This window comes from Ascaphus truei, chromosome 10 (assembly GCF_040206685.1).
Source record: "Ascaphus truei isolate aAscTru1 chromosome 10, aAscTru1.hap1, whole genome shotgun sequence".
NCBI classification, from domain to species: Eukaryota; Metazoa; Chordata; class Amphibia; order Anura; family Ascaphidae; genus Ascaphus; species Ascaphus truei.
Window position 1 is genome coordinate 48265920 of NC_134492.1, and position 25966 is coordinate 48291885.

At 41.2% G+C, this 25966-nt stretch overlaps 1 protein-coding gene across 1 annotated transcript in view; it reads left to right on the top strand.

Moving 5' to 3' along the window:
• BRINP3 (BMP/retinoic acid inducible neural specific 3) overlaps positions 1–25966 on the top strand; it is a 642890-nt gene that overhangs the window by 551070 nt on the left and 65854 nt on the right. The window contains exon 6 of the mRNA XM_075616874.1: positions 13038–13274. Within this exon, the coding sequence (XP_075472989.1) occupies positions 13038–13274 (237 nt within the window). The remainder of the gene's footprint in view (positions 1–13037; positions 13275–25966) is intronic.

Genomic DNA, 25966 nt, shown 5'->3' on the forward strand with positions numbered 1-25966 from the left:
CTGCACATTCGTAGTCTATGGAACACATATGTGGGTCTTTTAATGTCGACGCTTGCATGGTCTATGGAACGCATATTTAATGTAAGTGCATGCATCATCTATGGAATGCATATGCTGGTCATTTGGGAATTACATTTTTACTGTACAGTACTGTATGTAAACTTGAGTCAATTTATATTTACCTTGATTAGACACTTTGAAAATTGGCTTGTCCAGTTTATCATGTAGTTGGGATGTAGGTTCATCTTGTTTTCGGAGTTGGCTGGTCCATACTGTTAATGGCATTGGGGCAGGCACTAAGGTTGGAGCAGGTATTTGGGTGGAGGCAGATTGGAGGGACCAGTTCAGGAAGGTCTATTATTCAATGCCTTGGTCCAACCAATCTCTTTCTTCTTTGAAAGTTGCCGTGATTGAACATACCCATCCATGATGCGTGCAGTGACCAGCACATGCACCTCTTGCCGGGACACGGAGGTCTTCAAATAAAGCAATCATCCATGCTTAAATTGTGTTTAATAGAATTCCTCCACTCTTTCTGGCTTGGTGTTTCTCTATAGAATTTGTACGTGTCAACGATATTCTCAGACTGTAGATCTCATCTATAGTTGCTCTCTTATCGTCCTGACTTACATAGATACATAAAGTAGTTACATTGTAGACAAGGTTGAAAAAAGATATACGTCCATCAACTTCAACCTATGCTAAATTTAGATGACAGATACTTTATCCTATATTTGTACTTACTGTATACTGATCCAGAGGAAGGCAACCATAAAAAAGCCCAGGGAAAAACTGTATCATCTAATAATACCCCATAAGGGGAAAAATAAATTCTTTCTTTTCTCCAAATATTGGCAATCATATTACTCCCTGGATCAACATCCTTCCCATGCTTACTTATTTGGTATATCCTTGTATCACTTTCCTTTCTAAACTATTTCTAAGACAGAGAGTATTGCCGCTCACCAATTGTACATAAAATATATACATATAGATAGGAGGTGCATACGGGAAAAAGACACATATATGGAGGCAGGGGAGGGATAAAGGAGAAAAAAAAAAAGAATTCCTAATTGCACTCACCTATACTAATAAATGGTTGGGAGAGATTCAATCCCTGGGTAAAAACCCATACACCATTTAGTGATATACAATAAAATCATTTAATAGACAATTATGCAAAGACAAATACATTTGTTAAAAGAAACAGGGGGTTGGTGCAGAGAGTGGAGTGGGCAATCTGACCTTGTATAGTCAGCACACAGCTAACAGACGCAAATGCTTATTGGTATATCATGTCAGACTACTGCATAAACCCTCCTATCGTGCACACACTCTGGCATTCTACAAGCAGTGTAGGCATAGCATAGTCATGGAAAAAACCTCAAGCACATTAGCCTGTGTGTGTAAACTGCTAGCACTTTACACACACCTGTGCCTGGTGTATGGGGTTTTACCCAGGGATTGAATCTCTCCCAACCATTTATTAGTAAAGGTGAGTGCAATTAGGAATTCTTTTGTTTTTTTTTCTCCTTTAACCCTCCCCTGCCTCCCTAAACTATTTCTAAGCCTGCTGTCTACAAGCACTACTAAATGTTTCTTCATCAAAAATTCAGATTGACCGCTCAACCTATTACTGATTGATAATGTAAATACTGTAGTATTATAAACCAGGTGCAAGTAGGAAATATCAGTCATATATTTGGCCCAAAATATTTGGCTCAAAATATGGCCCAAACCATGTGTGTCCGTGAGATTTCAATATCTCTACAAGGTAGTAGAAATTCACTGTGAGGCTGATAACTGACTTAGATATATCCAAAATGTGTCCACATAGGACATAACAGGGATAATAATACAATTGTAATCATCTCTACATAGCAGTAGGTGAGCTAAATACAGTGAACAATATTAAACTCCTCCATAGGCTGATGATCCAGGATCATAAGATAGTAAATATACTTCAAATAAATGTATATCAATTCTGTATAAACTGTTCTATACAAACACACATAGGACTATTGTCCCTATGAGGATGAGTGCATGGTGGCAAAGGATATGCCAACTTCATATAGAATGTGTTGCTGTAGTTTATGTGGTTTATGTAGTGAGATACAATCCCAAATACACACAAACACAGGGGCAATGTCTAGTATATCGAATAAGACATAAGCCTAGGAATATGATATCCTCAAAAACATCATGATGGATGTCTGAGCCCTGTGTGAATCTTCTGTAAATGCAGTGTAGCAACTGTTGGAGATTCAAGGTGTAGCACTACCTACTCAAACCCTGCTGAAAGTACAGATACTGTATACGTATACATGCAGTATTGCTACTGCTGGCAATCCAAGATTTAACACTACCCACTTCATAGTAGAATGTTTTATAGTCCCAGTAATCTAGTGTATATATATATATGTATATGAAGTATTCAGGCATTGGTAGCAGTACTCTTATAACAAGGGTAAACAATGTTAGTAGTAGCCCAGTATCAATGTCTACACATAGTGTGTGTAAAAGCGGCTAGCATCCAAAATAAACCATGATACAAGTTGTGTAGTTGATGGTGGCGCCACGCCCCTGGACGTCACCGTTGTGGCGTCATAAAATCCCCGACGTACGTTTCGTGTGACGCAGCACGCTTCAGATGTATTTGTATGAAACCTCATATGCCCTTTATCTGCCCAAGTTTCCAGTCTATCTAAGTCCATCTGGAGAGAAATTACACCCTGATCTGATTCTACTACTTTACACCACTTAGTGTTATCAGCAAAGATGGAGACGTTGCTCTCTATGCCAACCTCATCAATAAACAAGTTAAAAAGCAGGGGTCCAAGTACCGATCCCTGAGGTACTCCACTCACAACTTCAGCCCAACCTTAAAAAGTTCCATTTACGATAACTCTGATTTCTATCCTCCAATCCAGGTGTAAATATTTAGTAACAGAAATCAACAACAGCCTGCAGGGGCTGATAGCACTTCCCCGCACACAGATGTCTGTGTGTACAATCTGTGCCCACAAGTGAAATACATCAATAAAATACATAAGTAAACTAATTATTAAAAACAACAATTTTCCAGGTACCATCATATCATAGTACAAAGACCTGGATAAAGTATACATGAATAAAGAGCCCAACGGATAACTGTTAATGTATCCTAATCAGTCTTGAAACATTATACAAAAGAAACACAGAGAACAGTAGCAAGTTACAGTGGCGGCCGCCTTTATCCTAGTGCGGCTGTAGCGGCGCAACTCTGATAACCGCGGGCAGATGCAGTATGTTTTTTTTTACTCACCATAGACTTTGCCAATCAGCTGGTGCCGAGCCACTGCCATCCCGTATTCTTGATCATACACGTAGTTGACAGGTGACAGCGGGACTACTACACCTGTAGTCAGCTGATGAGGCTGGAAATCGCTTAGGTACATGCAAGCTTGCTGGATTCTGTACGCGAAATCCGGCTCAGACAGCAGGTATCCGGGCGGGGACAGACAGCAAGGGTTGTCGGTCACCAGGTTTTCACTGACGGTCGGACCGTTATTGGAAGCTGGTGCTGGCGCATTGCTTGCCTGCGACTGACGTTTCTTAGTTGATTTTAACATGACCTTTCGCCTTTTGAAGTCTCCATGATCATAGATACGGGAAAAACCCGGTGATATACACCAATACCCTCCAATAACATTGGGATCAATACGAAAAAAACATGGATCGATACATAACTTTTTCCTTATTGCACGCTTCCACACGAGCATCTGGCGAAAAGTTGTAAAAGTCATAGTTTTCGATAAAATACTGATAAATTTGAACAACTGTTGCCATCTTATCATCTGTTGCATTAATCGCGGCCCATATTAAATAAGCGTACGTTCTATCGGGATTTTGGAACGGACTGCAGTTGTGCACTCATGTCGAGACTCTCAGGACAATAAAACACTGTGCTTGTATTTTTTAATATGAAAATGCCTAAATTGATACATTATTGTAACTTCTTCAGTCCCAAGGCCAATTTACAATGGGCCACTGTGGTATTCTTTTAAACACCTGCAAGTCGACACATTACTGAAGCACATGCACATTACAATTCATGAATATCTGCCATCTGGCGGATACGCGAAGAATTGCAACCAATTAAATCCGAACCATTATCAATAAACACATCAACCGCGCATCAACCGCGGGTGTGAATGCAACATTAATGCGGTATGAATGCGGTCAGAATGTGGCATGAACGGGGTGAAGTGCGGTAAAGTGCATGGCATTCGGAAAAAATCCCCGAAAAAATTCGGAGATGTTGGAGAATAAAAGGGGCTGTGGCTGTAGGAATTCCAATAAACTAAGAAGCACACAATATGCAAGAGAGAGGTTATAGGCATAGTAACAACCCGTTACACAGGACAACAGGGAGGGCAATTAGGTAAATAACTACATTCTAGTATTTCCTACCTCCCTTCAAATGTGGGAGAAATGCCTATGGGTCTCATAGATCGGAAGACACATTAATCAGGTCTCTGAAGGCTACATCACCCTAAGGATCAACTCTACGAGCAATCGTCCATCAGAACTCTTCAGGATATGAGCTGCCTAGTTTAGCCAGACTGCTCCTCCATCGTGATTTGTCCAACTGAGGAGCAATGTGGTGAATGTCATAGTTTCTTTAATGATAAGATCGCACTCATCCCTGCCGCTATTCGTCCCCAATGAACCCCATGGTCTTCCTCACTCCACAGGCAAAGTTTGTTTTGGAAGAGTTCAGTACCATCTCAATCCCTGATTTCCTCTCAATCACGGCTGGGATGAACTGGACCACTTGTTACCTGGATCACTGTCCATCATGGCTCTTGAAAGACAATTGATGCAGTGACAAGTTGTTTGTGGAGATCATCAATAGATACCTTGCTGTGGGGGAGGTGCTGGGGGCCTTGAAAAAGGTACTGGTCCAACCCCTGTCGAAGAAAGTGGGTCTAGATGTTAATGTTCTTGCCAACTATCGTCAAATCTCCAACCTTCCAATGGTAGGGAAGATGTTGGAGATGGTATCTAGCTGGAAGATTGTCTGAAAAGGGCTGGCTTTTTCAACCCCACACAGTCTTACTTTAGCGACTTATATTATTTTAAGTTATTCACTGGGTATGTTGTATTTATGCACTCACTCAAGAATTTATTATTCACTATTGTATGTGGTGAACACACGCACAACTGTTAAGGTCAGGTTTGTTTAACACTTTTTCACAGGGTTCCATCCCCAACTTTGCACTGCTATATTTTGGGAACACCACCCTACAGAATATCTTTCTTTGGTCTTGTATTGTTCTCAGAGTCCTTTCAATCAAAGCTGCTGTTTGCCAAAGCTGTTGTTCCAGGCTGTCTATTGCATGTCAGGGTGTTACGCCAGTGCTGCCCGCAGACCAGATCCGTCCCTTATACTGACGGTATATGTGCACGCACCCGCAGCAAAAGGAGAGTGTCCGAAGTGTGGTGTTTTAGGTGTTGCCAGGCCAGGTGGTGTTAGCTTTAGCAATACTTGCCGGTTCCGGTAAAGAAGAGCCGTAGTCATTGCCATTAGCCAAGGTCAGGGATTGGAGAATTCCGGAAGGTCGGTGTCCAAGCAGGGATCGAGAGCCAGAGGTTGACGTCCGCCAAGCCAAGTCGTGACCTGAGTGAATGAAGAGAGAAAGTGCCAGAGTAGACATCCGCAAGCTATGTCGAGCGATGTGGGAATGGCAGGACAGGCATTATATAGTGCGGCTGGCGAATGGAAAGAGGGGGCAAACCTGGAGGAGTGTATGGAGCTGTCCTGGATAGGCTGTTTAAAGAAGAATACAGGTGATCAGTCTTAGAGCCTGATTGTAGGCTGTGTGTTGGGGGCTGGGCCTCACTGCAGGAGCAGTGAATAAATTAGCACGGTCCGGCGCACGCCCTGTAACGAGTGAGGGCGCTCACCCACGTACAGCAGCAGCCTCCATAGCTCGAGCCATCTGCGGCTCAGCAAGCGCCCGCCGGAGACGAGGAGGGAGTCCCCTAACCATGGAGACCGGACAGGACCGGCGAGGGGGGCGCCCCGTAGCAGCGGGCGCAACATGAGGTGAGGGGAGGTCACGCCGCAGCTCCTCACACAGGGTCCAGAATGAGGACTGCACATTCAATTTCTTTAAGGAAATATTTCACATGTATTAAACACACAGTAACTTAAAAAATATACGTTTAAGTTCAGCCACTCGAATGGTATAATCCCCTCACACCTCCGATGCCAACACCGCTAGATCCACAGAATCCCGTCTACTCGAACCGACCCGGATCACCACACGGTTGCCAAACCGGAAGTTGACCCAGAGCATTCTTTCTAGGTAAAGCCAAATATCTCGCGAAAGCTGCTGCTTAGCTAGAGCAGCGTTCTCAGTAACTCGTCTCAGGGAGGTTCAGATGCTGAACTTAGTCACACAACTAAGTATATGTAGATTTGTTGTGGACACTATAACAACCCTCTACGTTTTTCGTGCTGTGTGTTTAATAAATGTGAAATATTTCCATAACGTCCTGCCTTCCCTGCACTCCTTTCTTTGTTTTGTGTCTGATGTGTCCCACCATCAGACCATTGGGAATACAGTTCTTTGTCAGACTGTCTGAATACCTGGGGACAGTCGACGCGGAAGTGTGTGCGGTGCTATGGACCGGAATGGTACAGAGTCACACTTGTACTCTGCATCAACCCTGCAGGAGATTATTGCCCACAACTCCTTGGAATATGTCTGGCAAGAACAACATCCCGGGGAATCCACAGAGCTCATCTAGATTAGGGTGTGGGATAAACAGTCAGGGTCTAAGTTCAAAAGTCTGTATTTAACAAGCCACAGCCTGTCACGAGCCCAGACCAGTGCCATTAGGCTGGTGCCTTTCTTGGACCACAATTGTGTGTCCTTCTTTGATGGTGGCGCTACCAGCAGTGCCCTCAGCCACTTCACAATAAATTGTTGGAGGACAAAGGGTTTGACATGTTGGTCCAGGAGTAGTGGTTGGCCTTGAGAGGATGCAAGGTGGACTTAGTTCCATTAGAGCAGTAGTGGAATGTGGGCAGGGTTTGCCTGCACCTTGTGTGGTGGTGAAGATTGGGGAGCGCAGTTGGTCATCAATTATGCAAAATAGAAAAAACACAAAAAATGGTGTAGATAGTATCGATGGTTGGGATGTATTGATTGTTAGTATTTCTAAAAGGCACACACACACTTTTTGTGAAACACAAGATGTCCCAATTTCTGTTTGGTGTGTGCGCGGTGGTCGCGTTTATCCTTGTAGTGTTCAGGTTTTCTCAAACGAGATAAAAAATACCCATAGTGCAATCTATATGACAAACGATTTATCTCATAAAATAAATAAGAAACACACATACATACAAGCGTGTATCATCAATCACGTTATGATTAAAGATGTAGTCAGTTGCCTGGTGTCCTCGAGGTGCTCGGCCTTCCAGTGTCTCTCCGGTGAGTGGTGCTTCTGGTTCCCCAGTCGCGTCACTTCCGGCCAATGGAACGCAGATGGATGGTATGCATGCAGTCTGGACTTCTCTCCAGTGCAGGTGGAAGTAGCAACGATGGCGACTCTACGTGTTTCGCTCTTAATCAGCTTCGTCAGGAGTCTGCACCTTGTGTGTCAGGAGTAGGCAGTGTAATGCTAGGATAGAGGCCCTTAGGGGGGGAAGTGATCGATCTCGAGAGGCAGCTGTCTATATTAGGGGATCAATGCCCGCAGAGTGCGTACATAGAGAGGAAGTGCGCTCTCTGAGACTTAGAAGATCGGTGGGCTCGGTGGGGTGTTCGTACATTCCCACAAATAGTTACTTTGGGAAATGGCTCATGGGTCGCGCCTCTTTTATGAACTGGTGACAAAGATGGGAAATCGTAAGCATATCACCAGCTTACTGGCAAAAGATGGCTACCTGCTGATGGACCCAGATAGCATACAGGACCGAGTCCGGATCTACTACATAGACCTTTTATCTCTGGAGTCCATCTAGTTGGACACATGCAGGGTCTTATGGGAGGGACTTCCAATGGTCAGCAAGGGTAAATGGGAGCGCTTGAGTTACCATTGACTCTGGCCATGCTCTCTGATGCTCCAACTCATGTCCTGCAGAAAAGCACCGGGGCTGGATAGGCTGACTGGAGATATTCTAGTTTTTCTGGAAGATACTGGGACCTGATTTCAACGATGTCCTGGCAGAAGCCATCGAGACCCGTGAGATGCCCCTTTCGTGTTGGCAGGTAGTACTGTCTCTGCTGCCAAAGAAGTGTGATCTATGCCAAATCTCTAACTGGTGACCAGTCTCCCTACTCAGCATGGACAATAAAATTGTAGCTAATGTTCTCTTGCTGAGTCTCAAGTCCATCCTTGCAGAGATGATTCACCTCAACCACTCGTATGCTGTCCCGGACCGGACCATTCATGACATTATCTTTCTGGTCTATGACCTGCTTCACTATGCACAGAGGACTGGTTTGTCACTAGCCTTCCTGTCCTTAGATCAGAAGAAGGTGACAGGGTGGATCACCAATATCTCATACAGACCCTGCAGGCGTTCAGCTTTGTCCCAGATTTTTGGGGCCTTCTCCAGATGATGCATGCCTCTGCAGAGTGTCTGATGAAGATTAATTTGTCTCTGACAGCACCTTTGGTGTATGGTCAGGGAGTACTGTACGTAAATTATGTCTCCTATCTTAGCAACCGTACATACTGGCCATCAAGCCTTTCCTCTACCAACTGAGGAAGAGACTCATCAGGCTGATGCTGTGGAAGCCTGACATGCCGATAGTCCTGTCAGCCTATGCTGACAATGTACTCCTCTGGGCCCAGGACTTAGTTGAACTGCAGTGGGCACAAGCATGACAAGAGGTCTATATAGTGGCCTCTTCAGCTCAGATCAACTGATCCAGGTGTTCCAGCCTTTTGGTATGTCACTTACTTTGGTATGTCCTTGCCCCCCACATTTCATAATATCTCATGGGGGAGCGATAATCTCAAGTACCTGGGAGTCTATCTGTCCACTGCGGAGAATCCAGTCACAGAAAGCTTCAGTGATCTTGAAGAACTAGTCATCACTCATCTGGGGTCATAGGCGTATCTGTCAAAAATGCTTTCTCCCAGGAGAAGAATGTTGGTGATCAACCAGCTGGCAGCCAGTCAATTCTGGCACTGGCTGATAGCCATGAGTCTGACCCCTGAATTTGTCAGTGAGGAAGTTTCTGGTCTTTCTCTGGATGCTGAAGCATTGGGTCTCTGTGGGGAGTGCGTGACTCCCTCTGGAAGAGGGCATACAGGGAGTAGTGTGTCCCCGCTCCCAGATGAACACCCACCAATACCTGCGGTAGAGTACTCTTGGTGCTGCCGACATACTACCTTTAGCTACTATTTGAAGGGCCTGGAGCATGGTCTCCATGACCAGGAAAGGAAAGGCGGTGGTGGGGTTTGATTTCCACGGTGAACCCCTGCTGTTTAATCTATCAGTGGCTCAAATGTTGGAGTCGCCATATATCCACCATTAACAAATCCTGGCTTGAGTGACCAGATTGAGGGTTCTCCTTAACTGTGAGCGACGGGACTGAGTAGAGACTGAGGTGCTCGTGCACCATATGGGTCTATCTACCGCTCGAGTCCCCGGCCATCTTATCCAGGAGTTTAAAGATGCCATTTCCCTCGACTAATGCACCTTCATCGAGGAGGTATTGCAGACAAAAGAACCTTGCCCACCTTTCACCCCCAGCTCTCCGGATCTTTGTGTGGGACTAAAGCCATGCATCCTGTAGGGCTCTTCTCATCCCCAACCTCGGCAGGTTGAAGGACATGTCCCAGACATGTTTCTGCAGCATGCAGAGGAAAGGGCTGTACTTTCTTATGCTTCATATAGTTCACTACCTTGCCCTCATCGCCCGCCCAAAAACCATGTGGAGGCAGGTACTATAAGCAATCGAGAGAGACCTCGGGGAGATATGAGTAGGCAAATCCGCCACGGGGTACTAAGCACATGAGAGTACTTGGTCAACTTCATGGACTTCCCCGCCACTTGCCACGTTTGTGGTGAAAGGGAGTCCATGTACAATATTTATTTTAGCTACGTCAGACTGCAGCCCCTCTTATACACCTTGCGGGGCCTTCTCTTGCAGTACTGGTTGCACTTTTTCCCTCACCTTTTTATTTTTTGGTGCCCAGTATCCTGGGACAATTAGCCGAAAGACCTCCTCACTAACCTGCTACTGGCATTGGCTAAAATAGCTAGAAGTAAAAGCAGTGTTTGGAAGTGGAGGTCCCACTGAACATCGGGGCCATGTTCCAGGTGCTGGTGCACTCCAGTATCCGAGCAGAGTACATGTATGCTAAGTCCACTGGGAGAGTTTCAGTGTTTGACTCCCAATGGGCATCAGATGGGGTACTCTGCTCGGTATCCCCCCATTTGCATTTATTTACATTAATTCTGCTGTTTGAATGCACTTTATTTTAAGATCCTGTGGCACTGAAATCCATTTTTTATAATATTTTTTGTTAGCCTGGTATGTTTTAGTCTCACTGCGACCTTCTGACCAGTGAGTTACAGTACCTGTTCATGTGATTGGCCGGTGAAGCCGGACAATCAACACTACCAGATTAAGTAGTCCTCCTCCTCCTCCAAGACTATTGAAGAAAATTGCAATTCCTAACTCTTGCTTTGAGGTAGCAAGCAAAAAATGTGAATTGTTTACAAGCGATTTAGCCATTTGCACTTTTCGGAGCTACTAGAACACAGTGAGTGTACAAAAAAATACAAATTTGGTCATTCCGACTATATTTGTACTGACAGAATGAAAACGCTTCTAAAATAGCCTTTTTTTTTTTTTTGCATGGTTTGGATGTGTCAAAATTGCTTACAAAAGAGCAAAACATGCAAATTTGCTTCTAAAGTGTACTTTAGTAGCGATTTGTCACTATTCTGAGCCACTGAGCCTATCTCTTCCTTTTTATTTCCTCCCCTACCTGTTTATTTAGCCACATTAGTTTAGACGTGTTTCTTTTATATTTAGTACCCAAGGTAAACACTTATGTGTGCTCTTCTAACAATCTTTTAAAGAATGCCCATTTATCTTCCACATTTTTTCCCTGCAAAATATAATTCAATTTATTACTAGTAGATTATTCCTCAATTCATTAAAATCTGCCATGTAGAATTTAGACATATATATATATATATATATATATATATATATATATATATATAAAAAATAGAAATAGAAAAATATGTTTTTTTTAATAATTTTTTCAAATGAGACCATGTTATGATCAGTGTTCCCCAAATGTTCCCAGCCTTGAATATTTGTTATTAGTTTGTTATTTTCTATTAGTTCTACATTGTTTGATATTACCAAATCTAGTAATGCCCCTCCCCTGGTTGGTTACACAATAACTTGGGTCATGTAATTATTTTAACACCCCCAAAAAACTGTTTCCTTTCGTTGTAATGCTAATCTCATTGTTTAAGTCTATGTCCAGATATTTAAAATCACCCATTATGAAAACATAACCTAGTTTTGATGACTTCTCTATTTGTAAAAGTATTTTGGCATAATTAATCTCACAGATATTTGGTGGTTTATAGCAGGGGAGCACAAACTTTTGGCGCTGCACCCCTTTGACAGCTCCCACTTGCCCTCGCGCCCCCCGAACCTTACTCAGCAGCATCATATTATGCCGCGGGTGACGTCACGTCACGTGACCCCGTTGTCATTGAGACCTGCGTGTGACATCACTCCGCATGACACCGCGGCGTCATTTAACACCGCGTTGCCATGGCGACGCATCACAGCAGCCTTAAGAATCATAGTACGTTCAGGTTGCAGGGGCCTCACGCGATCCCCCGGCATTTAATTTAAATGCCTTGGGGAAGAGCGCGGGGCCTCTGCAACCGCCCGCTCCCTCCAAACAAATCTTGCGCCCCCCCAAAACAATCCTGTGCCCCCCCTGGGGGGAACCCCCACTTTGCGCACCGCTGGTTTATAGCATATCCCTACAAACATTTTCTTTGTACTTTTCCTTCACTTCTAATTTCTATCCACATGGTCTCTATATCATTCCCTTCATAAACATCTTCCCTTATAATAGGTTTTAAATCTGGTTTAACATAGAAATATACTCCACCATCTCTTCTGTTTGCTTGATCTCTCCAAAAAAAAAGGGAATAGCCCTCTAAATCAACTGCCCAGTCGTGAGTTAAATCCCACCAGATGCAACATTTTTACACTTTTTGAGTAGGTATTTTAATCTAAAAGCTCTAAACCTCCTACTAACAGTAAAGTGGTTAAATATTGCATAAAATTTTTGACTTTTAAGCACATTTACAAATTACAGATGTAGCAGACATTATTACTCCAGCTGGCACCTGGCAGCCTGAGGTACTCAATATGCCGGAAGAAAAAAATGGCCATTGTTTTGAAATAGCCAGGCACAAGAAGGTGAAAGGTCATATGCGCCATTTTCCCCCTGGTTCTATAACAGCTGCTACCGTACATATTGCAGCAGAAAACAGCCATAAAAACATGCTCATCCAGCTCCAATGTATGCCAAATGAAATATGGGGCCGTAGAATTTTGAAAACATAAAGGTTTGCGGATCATTTTTTTTAATGCATTATGCAATTTGCCCAGCTGTTTTTCATCATAATTCTCTTTTTAAAATTACTGAATCAGAAATTGACTTCTTATGATGATATTGTTGTTCTTCTGTCTGCTTACCTGAAGCAATGTCCTTTCCAACCCTCCGGTTTTATTCATTGCTTCTTAACAATGCAAAGCTGATGTAATCTCTTCCATGCCAGAAGGACACTTGCACGGTAAAATATTAATCTAGAGAACATACTGTAACCTGGTACTGCATATTAAAATGCTAAAATTGTAATTTTCTATGAATTTTAAAGATGGATTTATTCAACAGCCCTCTTCAGACTTGTTTTGAAAAAAATAAACAGTACTAGATTTTACTATTATTGAGACTATATTATTTTCCTTTTTGATCAGGTCTTCAGGTTATTCTGCCTGAATATCTACAGGAGCGATTTGTACAGGCAGCGCTGAGTTACATTGCTTGTAATTCTGAGGGAGAGTTTATCTGCAAAGACAATGATTGCTGGTGCCAGTGTGGTCCTAAATTTCCAGAATGCAACTGTCCTTATATAGACATCCAAGCCATCGAAGAAAATCTGCTGCGTATCAGTGATACCTGGAATATTTACAACAAGGAGTTTGAGGAATCAGGTGTGTTTTCATTTTATATTTTAATCTTTTTTTGTAAGACAAGAAGTATACATTCCATTTGTACTTGGTGTTAAATTAAGTGTTGGCAAAGAAAAATCTATCATGAAATAAATCACTTTTTACAGTGTAAAGCAAAAAATAAAGCCTTTAAATTAAATAAAGTCAACTAAATGCATCTACTAAAGAAAGACAAATTGTGTTTTATATTTTGTCGTGGTTTTCAATTATTATTAATTTTTTTTGAATTTCCGGAATACTGTACATAGTGTAGTATACTGTATGTTCCCTGATATATTCCCTTTAATTTAAATCCATATGGAGCCTATTCACTAAACTTCGATAAGTGACTTAACGCTTGTAAAGTGCACTTTACAAGCAATTTTGCATGTGGACTGATACAGCCACGAGTATCCGAAAACTTGCCTGGGAAAATCTGGGGCAATCTCCCAGTAATGCTGCAACATTTCTGTGACATTTCTGCAAACAGACTAATTGCCCATCGGATTAACAAACAGGAGTCCCTGGCAGTCCCATTCAAACTGAATGAGACTGCCAAGGACGCCCGCTGTGTTAATCCGGTGGGCCATTAGTCTGTTTGCAGAAATGTCACAGAAATGTTGCAGCATTACTGGGCGATTGCCCCAGATTTTCCACGGCAAGTGTTCGGATACTTGTTGCTGCATCTGTAGCTATTCACAAAGCTGTGATAACTTGTCAAAATAGCCTGTACACGTCTTTTTTACAAGCATTATCACTCTTGCTCTGTCAAGCCGTGTGGTAGGTCAAAAAATGCTGAAACTCACATGTTTTGCAAGTAGCTGCTTTTCACGTAGCTCCGCGATGCAAATCACGTGCTGAACACTCGATTTTATTTAACACCACTTAAAAAGGAGACGAGATAGGAATTGTGATTCCCCTCCAGAGTCTGAAAGTGATGGTGTTGGTGAATCTGTCCCCTCATCCTCCCTCCCAATAAATTAGGAAGAGATGCCTGTGCTGATAAATTAACATACCTGAGGTACGCTAGATACATGCTAATGTCCCACATCTTAAAATATATCCTTAAGATGAATCAGTTTAATTACCCTTGTGATGATGGGGGTACCAGTATCAAATCCAACTGGATAAGAACCCACAACACTGCTATCCAGGGCAGCAGCTCTAGCATTTAACCAACCCAGACCCTGGGAAATGATGTTGTCACAGCATCTGTTTGAGCTCCACTACTCACACCTGTAACCCCCTCCCCAAGCTTCCTTTAAAGCAGCAAAACATGTGAAATCATATATGTTTTCTTTTACATAAATCAGTGATGTAGTATTATATAATAGTGATTTGTTTTTAAAATTCAACTCTTAATGTCATTTAAATGAGTTTTAAAGCATCCTTTGATTTTTATAGCAGATTGCAGCCCACTTCCCAAGCAGTGCAAGATCTTTCCAACACTTTCCTCTTTGTGATAATGTTTTGCCAATGTTCACAGCAGTTTGAGCTGTCAACTGTAACAATAGATAATATTACCTTAGTAATACAAGAATACATTGTAGCTGTTGAGTTACACTAACTGAAGGATTCATTTAAATGGATTGGTGTCCATTATGTTAGGCACACACAGGATTGTTACAGCATTATAACAGGAGCATCAAATAATTGCCAGCTTAGGTAAGAATTGATAATGCAGTACATTGTCCCATGCTTTACATATTAAAACAAGAAAAAAAGAAATGCAGTCCATTTCCACTTTCTGGTTGCCAGTTCAATGTTAATTGTGCAAATACATAAACACATCTGAGACACATGATAGAAATGTGACAGCAGCATTTCCCAGCATCTGGGTCATTCCAATGTTAGAGTTGCTGTTCTGCATAGCAGAAGTTCAGGGTTGTAATCCTGTTGGATCTCACGCTGTTACTCTCTTCATCACAAGGGTATATAAACTGATTGGTCTTAAGGATCGCCTGTTAGAGGTGCGCAGGGAGAGGGACTGATTCTGTCTACTCTCAACGCGCCTCTCTTACAGACTGATGCAGTCTGGAAGGATTCACACAGCAGGAGTCCCAATTCAGAAGCAGGCAGCCCCGCTGTGTAATCCTGATCGGTCATTAGTGTCTTTACTGGGACTCTGCAAGCACACGGGATTAGAAACGTGCATGTGGCTGATTTCGTGAAGGCAGCGCGACCAACCATGAGGCTACCTCGCTATGTTTATTTATCAGCACAGGCATCTCTCCCTAATTTATTTGGAAGGAGGTTTGAGGGAACTTATATAAAACTGGAGATATCTATTAGTTAGGAAGTCCTTCTCCTCATTTCAGGCTCTGGAGGGAGATCACACGTTAAGGTGATTTCACTTATAAAGAGACTACAAACTCACGTTTATGTCATTTTTGTAAAAACGGTTTAAAAATGTGATTTGCTTTAATGAGTACCATTTTTACAAAATGTTCATACCATGACGTAGGAACATGCCAACACAAACAAACTAAACAAAGTTTAGTGAATAGGCCCCTACAGATGAAACTGTCGGCATTGCACCAGATTCTGAGGAATTCCATGAACATGTCGGGGAAAATCCTCAGCATAGTCCATAGGCACTGTAATGGCCCATCGGATTAACACAGCGGGGGTTCCTGCATTTGAATGAAACTCTCGCTGTGTGAACCCTAACAGGCTTCGAGTCCCACTCAAACGCAGGGACCCCCGTTGGGTTAATCCGGTGGGCCATTACAGTGTCTATGGACTATGCTGCAGACTGTTTGCGAGATGCTTGTGGATTTTCCTCCCACGCTGGGCCAGAACCGACAGTTGCATCTGTATGTGTGTTAAATCAAAGTTAATGGAGTTTCCTCGACACAAATATGGGCATTGATTTATCCAAACTTGTATCCAAGCAATCACTTTGGAGGCTATTAATTAAAGTTAGTGCCTATTGGGCACGACTACCACGTTAAAACTCTACTTGACTTGAATGGGAGTTTCCTTGCCATAGTACCTGATTGGTACTATCGTTCTTTTATGAATGATGTCCCTTTTTCCTACTACCACTAAACTTCCGTAAATGTGAGTAAATATCAGGCATGCTAAAAAAAAATAACGCATGTATTATTTCACAAATGTTGCTTTATTCACTAACAATTCTATCCATAAAACTAAAGTTATCTAAAAATGATTTTGACTGTAATTGTTGTTTAAATAAGGTGGTACATGTAACACTTAATTTAAAATTGAGTTAAAATCTTATGTGAATTGTTAATGCTCGTGATAGTTTCCTTCCCACTGAGAGCTATTTAGACCTCCATTATTTGGAGATTCAGTATATTGCCAATGCTGGTGGGAGGAGACACACCAGGTCTAAGGAGTTGGGGGAACACCAAATGACTGGGGGGAGTGTTATGTTTGTGAGTTATGAGTATTTTAACTAGTTCCATATTGTTCTCATCTGTGTGTGTGTTTGTATAATATATTTTGTGTATTTTTGGTAATTTGTGAGTTGTTGCGTTATTTTCCTAGCTAATTATTTTTGTTAGCTGCTACTGTGCATGATGAGTCTGTATGTTTGTGAGTGAGGCTGTATATTGCTTTGAAAGATGGAGAATGAGTGTAAAGGAGAGGAACAGTATTGGGAGCGTAGAGGAGAGGAACAGTATTTGGAGTGTAGAGGAGTGTTGAGCGTGTGAAGAACGGTAGGAGTGGTGATGTGAGGAGTAAGACAAGCAAGATAAGGTGTAATACAAGAGAGGTGAGGCTGGGTGTAGGACAGATGAGGCTGGGAGTAGGACAGATGAGGCTGGGAGTAGGACGGATGAGGCTGGGAGTAGGATGGATGAGGCTGGGAGTAGGACGGATGAGGAGGACGGGAGAAAGGTAGAGGAAAGGAATCTTATGGGAGGAGTGACCAGGAAGTTAAGTGACAAGACAACCCCATTAGAGGTACAGCTACAGCCTCCACCTATAGAAAAATCCAGGGCTATAGTCTCTGAGCTGAGAATGTGAAAAACTACTGTATAATGAGAACAATGGGAACCTCATGGAATTTTTTTAAATCTTTTTAAAGTTGTCAAATATAATGCAGTTTTATGCCAAAAGTATGCATTTGTGGCTGTTAACAGTTTATGAGTATTCCTCCATACAATACAACACTGTGGAAAGAGAAATTGGGACATTAAGCACAAATTAAGAGAGAAAATATCCAATGAGAGAAAACACACAGAGACACAGTTGAAGGTGCAACGATCACAATGGTGTATACCAGAAAATAGTAGAAAATGAAAACGGTCATGCACCGAGATAAAATCCATGGCACAGCTAATTTGATAAACAATGGAAGTAAGTGTGTGATTTCATCAAGAGAGAGCACAATACTCATTAAAATAAAGTGCAAAAGTGCATGCTCAATTAGCTATAACAAAAACAATAATTATATAAATGTGTGAATATAAAAATGCTGATAAGGTGAACAAAAGACTTATGTGAACAAAAAGTGTCTTATAATGCCATATAACGTATAACCAAACAAAATCCATAATCTATATATAAAAAAACGAAATCATGAATACTAATAAGAATGTGAAGTGTGTTAATTAAACACAAATACTTAAAAAAAAATAAAATGTGGCTGTAATGCGCATTAAAGCTAAACACAAAAGAATTAGGATATATGCAACTTGGGATGCCCCGTCTAAATGGAGGACAGAATATAACGCAAAGAGGAATAATTCTGATGAAGGTGCTAGTCACCGAAACGTTGGATGTTCTATGACTGTGCTCAATCATTAAAATTATCTATTTGCACTCATTTTATTGCATCTTTCATTGGTGTGCTCGGCTACCCCTCTGTTTCAGATGTAATGTGCATCCAATATAACAGGTGCATATAATAAAGTGAATAATAATCACTGCTATTCTAAATAGGAAGACTGGCGGCAGCTAAAAAATAAATATAATTAATTAGGAACCAAGTGGTGTCTCTGAATGAAGAACAAAAACATATATTTATTTATAAAATGTTTTACCAGGCAGTAATACATTGAGAGAGAGTTACCTTTTGTTTTCAAGTATGTCCTGAAAACACATCAACGTTAAATATAAAATACAACTTTTAAACATTCATAAATCAAATTCTTAGTTATATGAAACAAAATATATTATAATAGTAATTGTTTGTTTTTGTATAGCGCTGCTAGTTTTACATAGCGCTTTACAGAGAAATTTTTGCAGACACAGTCCCTGTCCCGTAGAGCTTACAATCTATGAGTTTGATACCTGAGGCACAGGGAGATAAAGTGACTTGCCCAAGGTCACAAGGAGCCAACACCGGGAATTGAACCAGGTTCCCATGCTTTAAACTCAGTGCTAGTCAGTGTCTTTACTCACTGAGTCGCTTCTTCTCCCTGGGTACTAACCACACATCCCCATAAAATATATATAAGAAAGTATATGTAAAAAGTTACAAAAAACATTGGTGAACGTAAAAAGAAAAACTCCTGAAACTGACATGCATCTGAAAAGATATATTCACCTCAAGAAAGGAGTAATATCAACCAAATCATTAAAGCCATGAGGGTACTTACATTTAAAAATTCAATATTTTCCCTCCATAAATCCTTATTGTTGGATCTGACATCATCCTTAATGGACTCTATGGTAGAGCAGTGTAAAGCATGGGGGCACAATGATGTATACTGTATGTAAAAAATGATCCGAGAGATATGTGAGGGGTTTGCCTTTATCTAGGAACATTTTTGTGATATTAAAATCCCTTGGATGTTCAAAAATTCTCATTTTGAGGCACCTTATAGTCTTCCCTACATATTGCATACCACAGTCACACTGCCATCAATATATAACACATTTAGTACTGCAGTTTATAAAGGACGCCACACATTAAACAACTTAACCTTGGCATTAAGAAGACATATGATGCAGTAGCTCTCACAGTACAGTAGATTAGGGTATTTTTGCTCCTTGTTAATTACCACAATAGTGCCCTGGAGCATGAAGGAAAGAAGAAGGCACATTTATAATATCATTAAAACATTTTAGTAAGTGCAGAGTGTGGATGACACTACATTTCCTATAATATTGATTAGTAAAGCCATATGGTCCTGGGGAGTTGGATGCCTTCAGGGATCTCATTGCATAAATGATCTCTTCAATGAAATACGTTTTTCTAAAGATTCTCAATCACTGCCAGAGATCTTAGGTATGGTGCATTAGTTAATATATTCCTTTATTTTATCCATTAGTTTACCATTAGGAGAGTGAATGAGTAATAGTTTGTCGATGTCTTAGCAATTTTCAGTTTCAGAGTCTGCTAGATTTTGAGATTAATCAAAACAATTCAATTTCTAGACTGAACCTTCCTCAGTGTTTTAGCAAGCGTTCTGTTAGCATTGTTGATTTTTTTTTATTAGTATAACAGTCCATTTCAAGCTTTTCTCTGTGAGATGTTTAAGAAGTTGGTTAAGCTCACCTCTAACTTAAGATAACTGTGATAATGTTAAGGATGTACAATTCGTTTTATGTTGACCTTTGAGAGTTTTTTTTATTGATTTCTTTTTGTTTTTGGCTAATTATCTTTTCCCTCGAGACGACGTATGGTGCCTCCCAGACAATATAAATGTCGGGGCACACATTTAAGTAAAAATATTTAACTAAGGCTGGTTGTATGTCTGAGAGAGTTAGGGGGTTGAAAATTACTTTCATTTGGTGGCAGATTACTTATGAATTATGGGAAGCAGTAAGCATCTGATCGTAAAAGGTTCATTATTCGAATCATGAAATGGGGCCAATTTTTACATAATTAAGTGAAGAAATTAGTTGAGAGTCTATGGTAAAGTAATGAATTTTTGCGTATGAGTTGTGGTAGAGAAAAAATCTCTAGACAATATGAATAAATATTTCCATGTGTAAATTGGATAAAAATATATTAGGCCTACCATGAATGATTTAATTATCATGGGGCAAGACAAGGTGGTCTTACTGTAGATGAGGAGGATCTGCCTAGAGTTGAATTGATGTAGAAGAACAAGTACAGTAGGTGCCCTGACAAAAACTGGATCAACGGCCATGGGTGCATGTAAAAGTCCACTTGCGTGGAGCTGCAGCTTATGAGAACAGAAAAACGGCACTCCAGTTAGCTTTTGAAAAAAAAAATAGTGGATTTATTTCAATGTATCAGTCTCTGCGTAGATCTTTGTCAAAATAAAAAGTATTTAAAACCAGAGACAGAACATGAAACACAGACAGAGCTCAGTGCACATCCAGTGAAACTTATACACGGTACAGTGCCTAATTATATATGTATAGATATCTTTTGAATAAAATGGTCTTTTAGTTTAACATTTTGGCCAAAGTGTTGTAAGCCCTTGAGCCACTACACGGCAGACCACATCTCAAGGGTAACTAACACCAATATAAATTCTTAATAGCCTGTGCATTACCAGGCAGGGTCCCAACATATACCCATGCAACCATCATCATCTTAAATGACATAACTAATTATACAAAACATTTCACACACACAATTCTAACCAAACAGGGGAAATACTAGTACAAGACATGAAAAACTGTAAATAACATTTGCAAAACAACCCTTTAATTAACATGTATGTATATAGCTCCATAGGGATAATATATATATATATATATATACATACATGGGCATTAAATGGACAGGAAAAAAATAGATCTGACATTTAAAAAAAAATCAAAAAAACAGTTACTACATAAATCAAATACATTTCTTTAGTTTACTTACCATTAGATGACCAATGACCAACTTCCGGGGGAACCGCTATGTCTGCAACAAATCCAAAGACAGGAACCAGAAACCCATAAAATAAAAAAAAACCCTTGTAATCCAATGTGGTGTCTTCTTTCTTGTCCTTATAATCCATAACGTCTGTGGTCTTCTTTTCTGTGTCTTCTTCACCATCTACGGGATCTTCAGGGTCTTCTGGCTTCTTCTTCTGCGACGCACTGGCCATCTTCTTCTGAGGGGAGGTCCTCTCCCCACGGCGTCTAGCTGTAAAATGAGACGACATAGGCTTTTATAGGCCTATGACGTCACATTTTGCATCAAATGGTTTTCACGGTCCTGATTGGTCCGTAAAAAGCATGTGATTTTGGATAAGGCTAAAAAAAATAATGACGTTATTTAAAGGAAATGAAGCCAGCCAATCAGAATGGCTGCGCTTCATTTCCCTTTAACATCACGTCAACAAAACCAACATGGCGCGGTCACATGAGACTAGAGCCAATGAGATCGTGGAAACTAAATAAACAATTTTTTTTTTTTATCCTTATCCAAAATCACATGCTTTTCACAGACCAATCAGGACCGTGAGAACCATTTGATGCAAAATGTGACGTCTTAGGCCTATAAAAGCCTATGTCGTCTCATTTTCCAGCTAGACGCCGTGGGGAGAGGACCTCCCCTCTGAAGAAGATGGACGGTGTGTCGCAGAAGAAGAAGCAAGAAGACCCTGAAGACCCCGCAGACGGTGAAGAAGACACAGAAAAGAAGACCACAGACGTTATGGATTATAAAGACAAGAAAGAAGACACCACATTGGATTACAAAGGTTTATTAATTTTATGGGTTCCTGGTTCCTGTCTTTGGATTTGTTGCAGACATAGCGGTTCCCCCGGAAGTCGTCATTGGTCATCTAATGGTAAGTAAACTAAAGAAATGTATTTGATTAAAGTTGTAACTGTTTTTTTTGTTTTTTTCTCACGTCAGATTTATTTTTTTAATGTCCATTTCATGCCCATTTTTGTATATATATCCCTATGGAGCTATATACATACATGTTTATTAAAGGGTTGTTTTGCAAATGTTTATTGCATGTTTTCATGTCTTCTACAAGTCTTTTCCCTGTTTGGTTACTATTGTGTGTGTGAAATGTAATGTAGAATTAGTTATGTCTTTTCAGATGATGATGATTGCATGGGTTTATGTTGGGACCCTGCCTTAATTGTTTATTGTGGCTTATTTGGTGAATTTAGATTGTGTATGATTGTGTTAGTTAGAAATATATTTGTTTTTGCAATGGTTTTGTGTTTGCATAACAATCTTTAATAGGGTTTTGGTATAGATTTGCTTGTAATGTATTTTGGATGGCATTAATTGTGTCTTGGTAATTTATTATTGTCTACTTGCTTTGTTTATATTGCATGTTTACTTTCAATGGTGTATTTGTTTTGGACCTTTGATTGCTATTGTGTACATGATGGAAATATTATTTGCATCATGTACACATTATTCAATTGTATGTTGTATTGCAATTTACTGGTTTGGATAGGTGCTTGCTGTATTCTCGTATGAGATGTGTTTTAATGGTCATTTGGCTTTGTTTTAATTTTGTCTGTGATGTTGTCAATTAGAGATCGGAAGTGTTCAATTAGTACTTGGATATGCTTTACCATTTCTTTGTAGATTGCTTAATCATACATGTATTTGAAATATTTATATATATATATATATATCCATGTAGAGGTATCAGTACCGTGTTAGCCGAGCTTCAATAATCAAAAAATAAATAGATGATACCGTTCTGTGGCTAACGAAATGCTTTTATTTGTGCGAGCTTTCGAGATACACTTATCTCTTCTTCCGGCGATGTTACAATGAATGAAGCAAGGATAACTTTAAAATGTCTCTTGGAATGTTATCTGTGCTTGTCCTTCCCCTGGTGTGGATGTGTTTTATGGCTAGAGGTGTCAAAGGGTAACTGAAAGCAAGTGAAGAAAGAGTGTGTATGTGTATCAGTGTGAATAAAAATGAATGGAGAGCCAACAGTATAAACAGTGCTCTACACAAGGTGTGTGTGGAGTGAGAGGGATATAAATGGTGTGGGTGGGTGTGGAAATGTGAGAGTTTGTAGCACAACTAAAAGTGTGTGTGGATACTATGTGGTCCCTATTGGTGTATATGGATGGAAAAATAAGGAGTATTAGTATGTGTGAGAAACAGCTGTGTGTGCATACATATAGCACAGTATGTACAGACATGGCCTTTAGCGCTCATGGGAAGAGAGTTCGCTAGTGTCAGTAATGACTCATAAAATTTCGATCTCTGTTTAGGCCACTGCTAAGTGTCCCGAACAGTTGCATAAATTTGTATTCATGCAACCGTCTCTCTTTCGGGGTTTTAAGATTACCTTTGAGTATGGCAACCCTCAGATCGTTCATCTTATGGCCAGAGTCAGAGAAATGTTCGCCAACAGGACTGTCTCTTGTTCCGCGTGTGATGCTGTGGCGATGCAGGTTCATTCTCTTGTTTAGCCCCTGTCCTGTCTCACCTATTTGCTTCAAAAACCATTTTTAACATGGTTCCCTATAGGCTTAAGCTTGCTGCATGGTCACAGCTTTGAGCATAGCCAGGGTTAAAGTGCATACCCAGAAAACCACCCACAGACAGCTGTTTCGACCTTAATGGGTCTCATCAGTGTGGGGTTGATTAACTGGGTATGCAAAGAAGCTAAAGGATAGGCCAACCATAATACTGAGTTAAGTTATGGGGAGTAAAAAAAGTGACAAAAACCCTCCACAGCAAAGCAAATATGCAAATGTAAATACAACTGTATGCTCATCTGCATGTCTTAGGCAGGTCTGCAACCCCGCCTTTCCCCATTATCACCCAGCACACAGCACTTCCACTGCAGCAAGGGATTCTGGGAAATGACATGCAAATGAGCACACAGTGCCACTTTTTGCTTCAAAAACCATTTTTAACAGGGTTCCCTATATAAATATAATATGTGAATGATGAAGCCACTCTACAAATGAATGGGTGCAGGGTGGCTTAACCCATTAATAACTTTAGCGCTTATTAAGCGTTATTGTTATTAAGGGGTTAAGTAACACCACAATATATTTGCAATATGTTGTGGGTGGGTTATGTATAGCTTTTTAATAATTGTTACGTTTATTGCGGGTGTGTATTGTTTTGAAAGTGGGTATTGGGGGTAGGGGGTTTTGTCCCCAAGGGACGGAGGGTAGGCCTCCCAGTGTGTAGGGGTGATGGTGCTTATGCCTCACAGGGGTGGGTAGTGGGGTGGGGGGGGTGTGGTGTATTTATGTTGAAGTATTTGTGTTTTTAAATTTTTTTTTTGGGGCACAGACTTGATACTGCAGGCAAGCGGGGACCCCTGTGGAAACACCCGAGGGCCACCGCCAGCCTATAGTACCATTCCTGTGCCTAAAAAATAACTATGGTTTATGTATATAAGGGGGGTTTAGGGGTTGATGGGGGCACAGAGGCGGATTGTGTTGTGTTTTGCTATGTTTATTGGGGGTAATTGTCCCCAATAAACATGCTACTGTCAGTTAACCCCTTCATTGCCTTAACGGATAGCCGCTAAGGTAATGAAGCAGCATTACTGTATTTTTAATAATAGTGTACATGTGCAGAGGGTCTTCGGACATGAACCGTGTTGGTTTAATGTCCGGGGACCCATGCTTACCGAGATACAGGCACCTTTATGGGGTGCAGGTATCTCCTATGAATGGAAATGTCCCGCGTCACGTGATCGGGCTATCTCCATGCATAGGAGATACCGGCACCTCATAACGGGGCCTGTATCTCGGGAAGCAGGGGTCCCCGGACAAAAAACCAATGCGGTTCATCTCCGGAGACCCCCTGCACATCTAGAATAGTAATAGATTTGTAATGTAAACATTTTTTATTTGCCGGCGAGATTTGTGCAGAGAGAGGCGGATCTCGCTCTCTGCTGACAGATCTTGCCAGCGGAGCCCTTCTCACCAGGGCTCGCCATCGCCGGATTCCTCTCCCAGATATGCGCACTTTCCTGCATACTGCGAGGGGAATCCGCCAAAAACATGGAGAGTTCTAAATCTGGCAAATGGCCATTCTCGCAGTTCTCTGCATAGGCCCCACAGTACCATACACTGCAAACTCATCGGATCAAAATGTTACCAAGTTCCACCATTATATGCAACTACAAATTAAAGCTGTCCATACACCATTAAAAGCGGACTTTGAATTTGACATACAGTATTTTGCTTTAAGGGCATGCATTACAGTTTTAGCAGTAGATTGACAGAGGAAGGATGGATATTGGCAATATTACAGTGGAAGAAGTGACACATTTTAACAATGCCGTATACATTTCTAGTGCCCACGAGATTGAATTGAGACAAGACAGAAAAAGGGAGGAGAAAAACAATATACAGTATGTTGAGATTGGATGTAAGACATAAGTCCATACATACTGTACACACACACATATACTGTCCCAGCACAGCTTATTCTAACTAAAGACGTGAGCTGGCCGGGACCGCAGCGGGTCTATTCTCCGGTTTGAAACCGGAGTTTCCCGCACTTTCCCGCGCTTCAATAGATAAGCGCTATGTCGCTTACTATTGAAAGTGCCCGAGGCGCAGGAAAAAACGTCCGAAACCCGGCCAGGTTTCGGCCGGAGACAGCCGCGCGGCGCACGCGTTTTTTTTAAAACGCGGTGCTGGCCGTATGAGGATAAACTCTGCCGCCACTGTACATACATACATACACACATACATACAAACATACATACACGGGCAAGGGAAAAAACGACTGATGTTGTGCAGCAAACTTTTATGCTGCATAATCTTGCACTGATTTGTTAAAAAGAAAAGAATAACAGGAATTAAGAAAAAACTGCTTGGGGGATATAAATCTTCATAGATCT